The sequence below is a fragment of the Ruditapes philippinarum genome, unplaced genomic scaffold, assembly GCF_026571515.1.
Source record: "Ruditapes philippinarum isolate M1 unplaced genomic scaffold, ASM2657151v2 ctg2657_1_1_1_1, whole genome shotgun sequence".
NCBI lineage: Eukaryota > Metazoa > Mollusca > Bivalvia > Venerida > Veneridae > Ruditapes > Ruditapes philippinarum.
The window spans coordinates 87,205-98,054 of NW_026853342.1; the positions used below are offsets into that span (position 1 = coordinate 87,205).

Genomic DNA, 10,850 nt, shown 5'->3' on the forward strand with positions numbered 1-10,850 from the left:
GAGCAACTTTTTTAAAACTATAAATGTACACAAAAATATTTTTGAGCAATACAAAATTAAAGTATAATGGGGCAGAATCGGTCTATTACGATATCTATAAATGTCTAAATACATGTAAATTAATGTTGTTGTTGTTTTTTTTTTTTTTTTGCTTTAAACTGGCTACCTTTTTTTATGCAGTAACAAGGATATTTTCTGATTTTTTTTTAAATATACAAATATTAAAAAAATGGTGTTATTAAAACGGGTAAAGCCCCGAAGATAACAATGCTTTATGAATTCAAAAAGGGCTAGAAAAGAAAGTATAAAAAAAAATAAATTTTAAAAATTGTTTTTTATCTCGAATTTTTACAAAAAACATACACTTTCAGTCCAATCAATGTAACATATAGATTCAGGGTTTTTAAAGGGGGTAACGTTTGTGTAATTCTGAAAAGGAACATGCATTAATCATGGCTTTCTTGGTTAAAGCAAAAAAAATTATCTCGGGAAAAAAAACTTGACAAAATTTTAAAAGGGAAAACAGACCCACTAAGCGGGAGACAGATGAACCCTGTTTGAGAGCTTTTTGGCCCCCCCGTAAAAAAATAACGGGCAAAATTCGCTTCTTAGGAACGACTCACATGTTATTCATAAGGTACATGGACAAAGGTATTATTTTTTGCCATATTATAACCAAATTTAACTCCGAAATATCGACTTTTTAAAATCATTTTGCTATTTTGTGAACGGCGTTGTCCCTGACTCACATTGGCGTTTTTCAAATGTTTCTATTTCTTTAAGTTTTGCGAACTGTCAGGTCGGTATTCCATAGTTCCATGCTTCATGGTCTTCAAATCGGTCATGTTGTAATGTATTTAAACCCCTTCAAAGTAAGTACAAGTATGAAAAGAAATACGTATATAATACATGTACATCTGTTTTTTTATATTGAAATTATTGGAGTGACAATTTTGACATCTAATGTATTTAAAACATAACATTTTGAGTTAATTTTCTTACCTTCATCTCTGAATAAATTAATAAATAATCTCTGTTAAGCTTGCTTTTTATCTTGATAATAATAATATTACCTTAAATACTAAAAGAATTAATTAGCGTAAAATTTATGAGAAAAGAAATTAACAATGGAATAAATCTTTACTTCAAACTATTCTAAGTGAAACTATCTGGAAAAACGTGATCAAAATAAAAAGATAAACAGGAAACATTAAAGAACTCTTTATGGCAAAAGTGAAAGTAACAGGTTGAAATGATTGAGATGAGATGTATATATCAATAATAGTGAGAGTTATAAGGGATATTAAAGGAAACAGCCTTAATAAGTTGATTTTTCTGTCCGACCTAGTTCATGCACAGAGGGGCACCTGAGGTCTTCGACCACTAGAAAAGTTTGGGAAAAAACATCATATGGCCTTTAAAGTACCGGTTGAACATTAAAACGAATCAACATGCCTTTACAAATGCTTCATATACAACTAAATGTGCATACATAATGTTATAAAATGATCTCTATAAATGATATAAATTATAATTGAATAACACATGATGTCTTTCAATACGACAAGCTTAATATGTTATGTTAAAACGCGTATCTTAACGGAAAAAAGTGTCATGGGGTGCGTTTTGTTTGATATTGCAACTTTTGTTGTTTAGATTCTTAAAAAATGCATGCTTAATGTAAACTTGTTCCTGGTGTCTGAACTTCAGAAGTTAAAATATTCTACATATGCTCTATTCTGGTAACTTTACAACGGTATCTAACACTGATAAATGAAAGATAATTCTTGCATCTACCAGGGAAACACTGGGCTGCATCGATGTGAATTGATCCATTATAGTAATTGTATACCACTCGTTGTAAACAACGTTTAGATGTACCGTGCCTGTTATTTTTTAGCCTTTTATTTCATATATATGAACTATATTTGAATAAAAGCGATGTTTTAATTTCACTAGTGTTATGACGTCTTTGTAAGTATATTTGTCTGTCACGCCAGTCTTTTCGAACAAATTCTAGCCGAAACCATTATTATAGACGCAGTGTCAAATGATGTTTGTTCTTTCGACAAGTGAGAGACATCGTTCTATTCTTTGACAGAGACATTCTTTTCCTTTTCTAAGGGTATGTCGGTTCTGTGATGCATCAGGCAGGTCGTCGTAATTCAAGGTCATGACTTTTGATATTTCGGCAGTATGAATTTCAATCAAATTCAAAGCGTATTCCTGAAAAATAGAAAAATAATTATTGAATGTTTAAGAGTATATTAAATGCTTTTAAACTTTTTTTAGAAATAAACATCGAATAAAAATATTGGGTGAAACGTTTTTTTTTCCTTTTATTGAATTATAATACATGCTTAACATCATGAAAGCATTTTAGCCTTGGCATAAGAAATTCGCCCTCTTCAAATAATGTTGTAAGTTTTACGTGTCATACTGGAGTTTTACAAATAAAGATAATCTTCTCGCACACTAGACAGAATACAAACCTTTGGGCTGATGTTCAAATCTGCAGGTAAAAGTTGGCGGCGTTCTTGGATAAAGTATTCCAAATAGTCCTGAAAAAAAGCAAAGTGATAATAAAAAAAACATTCAAATATTTTTCCTTTACTCTCTGGTATAAATGTTTACTCTCAGATAAATGTCCAGAACTTTAAAAAATGATTTAAAACATTTATTTGGCTTAATCAGCGTCTAATTAAGAATAAAATAGAGACACTAAATAGGCACATGTGTGTTTGGACGGAATTATGTACTTTTCTTTAGTCTCACCATAAACCAGTCTCTAAGCTAGAACTTCGTCCTTGATATTACTCGAACAAAATATTATTTTCATTATTGTTTTAGATGACACATTTTCGCCGATTGCTTTTGTGTGTGTGTTTTTTTCCATTTGACAGAGTTTCGTATTTGCACACGTTATACAAAGCTGTCTAGGATCTAAGTTAAAGGGACTCCACTGAGGTTTTTGGACATGATGGGACTGAAAATATTTTTTCCAGATAAATGTACCATTTGATTCGGTTAAGATCACTAATCTTTGTGCAAAATTTCAGATCATTGGCGCACTTCGTTTTTCCAGAATAATTATTCAAATTGTAAAAACATGACCCATGAGAGAGTTTCATATAAGCTCCAAGATTTTTACTCAATCCTGAATGCAATTTATATATAAGAATTAAAGATATAAATATACAGTCAACACTCACCTGACATTTGCTAAAATTGTATCTGACCACTTGAAGCTAGTTAACCAGGTTAAGTATTGTCAATGATAAAATAGAGAGAAAACCAAACACAGCAAAATAATGCGGTATACGTACAGGTTTTCCTATTTCTGGGTACCCTTGCATTGTCTTACCGTTTTGCTTTTTCAAGCCGACACACACAAAGAAAACATTGTATCTTACACTTAATAGTATTACATTTCAATGTACCCTTTCCTCTTAAGCAAATATAAAGTTATCATTGTTATAAGAACATTATATATGACATTTCCAGTAAGTTATGGTGTCCGTGTCATTTTCAGAAACTAAAAAAGCCGAATCATCATCAGCCGTAATCAAAATTAGAATGAGACGTTGTATTTTGGAAAATAAAAAGCTCAAAACGAGCAAATGAGTCCATCAGTCATTCAAACATAAAATATGAACTTATATAAGCATTGATCTGTAAAGAGTTGTTTTCACAGCATTCAGCAAATCATTACAATCATTTTTTTATATACATCATCACATACATGACATATGTAAACTGTAACGTACAGGTCTGTTACAGCAACATAAATACTGTTTAAACCTATTATTGAGATTGTCATCCAATTTCACTTGCTTCAAGAAATTTATGAAATAAACTTTTGAAAAATAAACACAAAAGATTATAAAAGGGTAATATTCTTTACATTCCAGATAACAAACATTGCTTACTGACACAAAAATCCTTCAGAAATAATACTAGGAATATTTAAAGCATACAGTGTGGCTGTACTTAATATCTTTATACATTGTACACTTATATTTTACAGGAATATGATTTCGCACCGAATTTTTAAACGTATTCATATTGGTGGACATAGACACATGATGGTTGTACGTTTGTACAGCTGGAATGAAAGTTTAACAGATAAATAGTGTTTGGAGTTACATCTAAAATGAAGGTTTTATTTTTTGCGAGTATAAATGAGTTACAATTGTGAATTTCTACAAATATCTGTTCATGACTTGTTAATGATAGAGTATGAAAACGAAATACATTTCCGTCATGCAAGGACATCTCATTATAAAAATCGGTTGTTCTTTAAAAAGAAATATTGTTTAAATCTAAACAATCTAAGATCAGATTTCAAAATATGATTTTTAAGGATACGCTCGGTTCGCGATTCTTTCGTCCCGAGAAAACAATGATGACGTCATTACTGATGCATCTTCTTAAAAACTGGCTGCATATTTTCATCTGGAGGTCTATGTCGAACTGTTAAAATGGTATATTACATAACAATTTTCAAAGATAATAAGATTCATTTTGACTTATTAGATGCATTTATGAATATATATGGAAAGCAGTGCAAAACAATCATTTCTATTAACAATGTCTTTGTGAATTTTGCATTTGAGATTCAATTTACACAACTATAATAAGTCTTATAAAATGAAATAATTAGGATATACCAATCATAAAGACAACACTGAACTGAATTCAATATCAAGTAAATAAAAAGTGATCCTCATAATTAATTTGAAAAATTTTTATAATGTCAGGGTTCAGGTTGGAAATTTAAATACTTCTTAAATTTTTTTTTTTCATGGTCAAACCTCAGATGCCCCAATGCAAAAACGATATTGGGCAGATTAAAATTTTTAAAATTAAGTAAAAAATTGACAACATTTTTTAAATTCCATCACAAAACAGAACTATGGGTTCGTCATAAAAAATTTAAGTTAAAAAACAATTGGAAAAACTGAGGTAAAAACGTAAACAAAGAGTTTTTTGTATAAAATTTCCTTTTTAACCCAAACTGAAAAAATGTTTTATTTAACTTTTCTCGGGGGGTAATATCTGGGGAAAACCAAAAACCAGTAAACCACAAATTTTTGAATGGAAATAAAAACAGCCCGCCCCTTTTTCATCATATAAATACGAAATAATAACGATATCTGGGCCGGGGCTCTAGTTGAAGTGGCTACTAGTACAATTAACGAAACCAGTGTTGGCCAATAATAAAAGCAATGGTATAAGTAAAACACTTCCCCAGCAAGCTATATTTCTTTTCTTCAAGAAGTCGTAGGTCTTCATTCACAGGATTCACTATTTACTAATGTACAACATCGCGCAAAAAGCTCTTCAGAAACCTATAATTAGATATACGTGTGTATAGTGCAATGGTTTAAATTCCGGACATGATATTTGTATACATTTTGTAACAATGAAAACGCACATGTCAAAGTATATTATCTTAAACAACAATTGGTCAACAAAGTTGAAAATATCAGATTCGTGTGCGCGCGCGTGCGTGCGTGCGCGCGCGTGTGTGTGTGTGTGTGTGTGTGTGTGTGTGTGTTAAAAATCGATCATTGAAAGTGCAGCATCATACTACTATTCAATCCTTTTTCGCAGGAAGTCCAAATGAAAAAAGTACAATGTATTTAAGTCACAACGATTTGCAAACTGTCTGCCTCTTATTTGCATTTTGCTTGGAAATGTGAGAGAGGGGAAAAGTGAATTTTTAAATACTTAGATATGTCCTCAAAGAGATTCAGGAATCTTGTTAATGAATTTCATAATAGGTCAGCATGAAACTTTCTTCCAAATATCTACAGTTATGACAGTAAACAATATGCTCTTTATTTAACCATGACTCAATTTCTTTGAAGAAGTGCTTTTCTTTTGAAACAGATCTTACCATTGAATTGTCTGATGTAATGTTAATGCAGTGCTATGGGATATTAAAACTATTGCTCTTTCTTTTTTAGTAATACACATACTAAATAAAACCGAGAGTCTAAAATTGTCAACTATTTGTTTTATTTTTAATTGCTTTCAAGGGATCTCCTTTTTAAGACATGCTGTGTGCTGTTCAAAGTATTATTAATGATAGAAACATGAAAAAACTATATATGTTATAAATGTTCAAAGAAAGAAATGTGAATTTTTTTTTCTTACCTTCATTTGACTATTTGTTAGCTCTGTAAGTAAGTCTCTGTTCACGTGAAACTTACGCTTTGCAGGTCTGTTAAATCGAAGTATGTCTTTCTCGACAGGAATTTCAACACTGTACCCATTTTCAACTTAAACATTAGATATAGAAATAATAAAAATACTATTATATGAAAAAAGTTTAGATACCAACGTGAGTTGGGTCATATTAGTTACGACACCAAAAAGCCACATAGAACCATATTACTGCCGTGAGGTGTACCTTGTAGAGCACAGATAGACAGGGACCAAACACGGGTCGGACAAAATTTAATTGGCTTAGCTGGGAGATGACGAATAGTTCAACCTTGTAAGTATACATGTAATGTATAAAATTTGTCATCGTTTGATATACTAGTATATATATTGTACAATTCAGTTTTTGTAATTCTCTTTTCAGCTTCCTTACATTTTGTAAATCGAAAGAAAATATATTGCTGACAAGTTTTTTGTTTTGTTGTACATTTAATTTTTGTATAAAATTTTAGAATGGTATCACATACAGTTAAAAATCGGAAAACAGTAATAAAAATTTTCTAATATTAATCAAGAACAAATAAGAAATTATGAACTACCTGTCTAGTGACACGAGAACGAATTAGTTCTTTACTGACATTTTAGTTAGTCAATGAAATTCCCTGTTACACAAACTAATTGTGATTTACCATTATTCAAGTGATAAAAAATATATGTTTTATTTATATTACAATGCATATTTTGAATACAAGAAACAAATTACGGAATCAGAACATCCGTGCAATTTGTTAGATCTGAAATGCCTTTTTAAACAATTATTGTGTCCGGTGTCCAGATGGGTGACTTACTGGTCTTATTTTAGTCAAGAGTCATGTTCAGTTGACGGAGCTATCCCTTGTTTAACTTTTCATACTATTTTGTTTCATTTGTTAACTATCATTATCAAATGATATTTCTCATTACTAAAAATATAAAATGAATTAATGACATAGAAGAAAAAGTTTTGAAACTGAAGTTGCTGATTATTTATAAAGCTCATCCAAGTATACAAGTATCAGTTGCTTATGGCTATTATTACACGATGATCCAGGTCGTAAAATAAAAGCGAAAAATATTGAAAAGGACTTTGGTATGGATATACCAATTAAATAAACAGTATCATGTGTTTATATTTCAATAAGTACATGTATTTATTTATATAAGAAATCAATATTCAAACTTACATCTGGCTATAACGTTCGCGAATTCTAGTGGAAACATGCTCTTACTCAAATCTGCAAATTAAATAAAACCACATGCGTTATAAACAAGATAACATATCAATTGAAAACAGGCGTAGTCAACGCCCCTACGCCTCTTCAACCAATTAATCAAAGCAAAATTCAGCGTTTCAATCAAAAGTGCTGCATATTCGAATTTTAAAACTTCAGCAGATGTATTTTATAGTGATCATTTTTGTGATCATAGAACCTTTATTTTCAGATGGTCATTAATTAGTCATTTGTTGTAACAATGTTAAAGGCATTTAAGATAAAATATAAAAATTGATGATCAATTTATAACAAATTCAGATTGTTAAACTACCACCTTATTATTGCTTACCTCTATTAAGTAATAGAAAGAGCTCCGAAACACGAGGTTATCTGATTTGTACGAGGGGGCGTAGCCCCCGAGTATAAATCAGATTTCCGAGTGTTTTGGTGTTCTTTCTCTTTTGTATCATAGTCAAACATGCAGCACGTTCCCTGTTGTCATAATACGAAACCCCAGAATAATGAACCAATGAACGAGCATTTGAATTTGATATTTCTGTCCCTTTCCCTTTCTCTGCCGTCACAATAAGTAAACCCCAGCAAAAATGAACCAATCAACTGGCATTATCTGGATCGCGGGTAACTGATACCTGCACTCCAGTTACCGCACTGTGCATGTATATGTATACGATTTAACTCTGACACATTTTCAACAGAAAGGTTCCCAAACTATGATTCAAATAAGGAACTGTTTATATTTAACAATGTATATTTAATGAATACTTACCCAAACTCTCTACGGATTCTGCTATTTTACTGGCTACCCCAGCTGCATCGACACATCTTGCATTAACAAACTTTAGAAATGAAAGAAGAGAGAATGTTTCTTCTCCAACATCTTCAAGAATAATTTTATAACTGGAACTATACATGGAATTTTCTCATCGAATGATGCGGCTAAAGCAATCTTTTGTTGATAACTGCACCATTCGTCGTTTGTATAGCGCTGTGACAGGAATAATACAACTTTTACTGACTCTTTCATTCCCGCTTTCATGAAATTAAACTTGTCCACACCAGGATAACAATCAACTACATCATACAAACATTTCAAGTGGAAACGTTCTTTCAGTATAATGACTATTTCTTCAACCTGTTCACGATCGTCCTCGGCAGCTACGATATAGAAATAATACTTTTTTCCTGTTGGTAATTTCAGGCATTGATGTCTTAAATTCCGATTCAGTTCGTTATTTGAATCCGCCATTTTTCTCTTATTCCATTGTGAGTTTATCATTCAAATCACATAAAAATCGTATTTATAAAGCGTCATTCAAATGAATGTGTCCAACATACTTATCTAAACATTAATCAATATATACGCGAGTTTCAATGATTAACACGATTGAAATTCACCTATAAATAACACTTGCTTTTCAGACAAATGTAATGCGCATATAAAAAACGAAAGTAGGAAAACCCACCTCGTACTTTTGGATTCTTCTTATATTGAAAATGGAAAACAAATATTACTCTCTGTGCATTATTTATTCATTTGCGATAATTCAAGTACATGTAAGTATATTCATAATCGAAATTATGTTTGATATTGTTATCTTTGTAAATAATAATACATTTTAAAAGCTTACGCTTGATATAGTTAATTTTAACAAATTATTCTCTTATACAAGTTATATGGTAATTTATGACAAAAAGTAAATGCATTCGGTTTAATATTGACAATTACTCGTGTTTAAGAATTTTTTAAAATGCAAGGGAAATTTTTAAATTTTTTTTTTTTTTCGGTATTATGTGGATAAAAAAAAAATTAAAAATTCCTCTACATTCGGAAACGGGACGTAAAGTCTTGTAAAACTTTGGACAGGTTTTTTAAAGGGTCAGATTGTAAAATATTACTGAATGTAATTAACCGGTTCTGTCAAATAGACGATGCAAAGCAGCGTTGTCCCGTTGGCTATATTTATTTTACGATGAATGATGATGACTTTGATGGCTACCAAGGTTACCATTATACATTAGCAGACATTGATGAAAGTCCGTGTTACAATAAAAATACGTTTTATGTTCTAGTAGGTTTGATTGCTATCTTGAATGGGGTTTACATTGTGTTCGTAAAGATGTTTCTATCAACGAACAAGTATTCTTTGGAAAAACTGGTATGACATTTTAAATATTTAAATATCATTTCTTCGTTTACACTACACCAAAAAACGACAACAAATCTAGACACTAACATTTTTAGTTTAAACATATTTATTCAGCAAATATACAAACAAGTATTCTTTGGAAAAACTGGTATGATATTTTATGGTTTCTTTTCAGTAATAATTCTTTCTTTGTATAACTCTAGACCGAAAATCATTAAAAGATTGTATGCTACAAATATTAAATCAACAAATCTAAACACTAACCTATTTAGTTTAAGCATATTATTATTTAGCAAATTTACAAGCGTGTATCATTTTACTTCACAATATACAAATGTATACGGTTATGAAAACAAGCGTAACACTTGCATAACTTCCTTTCTATTAACTTATTTATGCATGTTAAAAACTATTGCGTGCGGTAGTATATATTGATGCAAAAAGAGCAAAGCTTTCATACATGCAAATTCAGATACGATATTATTGTATCTCGCTGTTTTGTGTGTGATTTGTGTGTGTGTTTTTATGTTACCATAGGAAATCTTGCTGCTATTTTTTTGTTCCAGTGATAAAAGAGAATTTAAGCTTGTTATTAATAATAATGATTAGTGGTTATTTATATTTTTTCTTTTGCTTTGAAATGATAAAAACACAGTAGATGGACACACATTCGTCGTTGACTATTTACAACTGTACCGTTTTACTAACTTTACAATTTGATATCTTTGTAATTTCATAAAGAAAACAAAGTATTATCTCACCAGAAAAAAACACATTGTTTTAAGTTAATTTCCAATACCTATAAAATGTATATAAATGCTATATTGGTCACCGTTTTAACTATCGTCTGTTGTCTAGTAAATGAACATGTATTTGTCTTACAGAAAACCGTTGTCTGCTGTAAAACACAATCTGGAGAACGTGAAAGACTGCTAAATATCAATACAGATGATGATACACCTAATTATAATAGTTTACCGTAAAGGGTATAAAGCTACATTTTTTTGTATATTGGACTGTCACTAATTTGCAACATATTTTGTTTGTATCTTGATAAAAAAAGATCCCAAAGTGCCTGAATTGAATGAAATTCTACTTGTAATTTTCTGATAAATTAAATGGGTATTAGAAAATGCATGTTTAAACCTATTAAAATCACGGCTATGTTCTCTTTTATAATTTATGTGTTTATAATAGCGGAGTGAACACTTTTTTGTGTTAACTCATTTCAGATATGATTAAAATAATATGAAAACCA

The 10,850-nt window shown here is 30.5% G+C and overlaps 1 protein-coding gene and 1 long non-coding RNA gene across 2 annotated transcripts; one reads left to right on the forward strand and one right to left on the reverse strand.

Annotated features, from left to right (window-relative positions):
• Positions 1-1,288: 1,288 nt before the first annotated feature.
• On the reverse strand, positions 1,289-8,691 carry LOC132736544 (uncharacterized). Its single transcript, XM_060723687.1, has 6 exons — positions 8,462-8,691; positions 8,212-8,342; positions 7,395-7,445; positions 6,163-6,287; positions 2,493-2,561; positions 1,289-2,226 (listed from the first exon to the last, which is right to left on the reverse strand). Exons 1-6 carry the CDS (start codon positions 8,689-8,691, stop codon positions 2,047-2,049), a joined length of 786 nt encoding a protein of 261 aa, XP_060579670.1. The 3' UTR covers positions 1,289-2,046.
• A 647-nt stretch (positions 8,692-9,338) lies between these two features.
• Positions 9,339-10,850, forward strand: LOC132736557 (uncharacterized). The gene is made up of 2 exons (XR_009626594.1): positions 9,339-9,601; positions 10,477-10,850. It is a non-coding gene; the product is annotated as an uncharacterized LOC132736557 (long non-coding RNA).

Excerpts from the sequence above, each read along its gene's own strand:
- LOC132736544 (XM_060723687.1), bottom strand. The coding sequence starts at position 8,691 with ATGGCGGATTCAAATAACGAACTGAATCGGAATTTAAGACATCAATGC. Across the intron at positions 6,288-7,394 it reads CGCGAACGTTATAGCCAGAT|TTGAAAATGGGTACAGTGTT; the intron begins GTAAGTTTGAAT and ends CTAATGTTTAAG. Across the intron at positions 2,227-2,492 it reads ATTTGAACATCAGCCCAAAG|GAATACGCTTTGAATTTGAT; the intron begins GTTTGTATTCTG and ends TCTATTTTTCAG.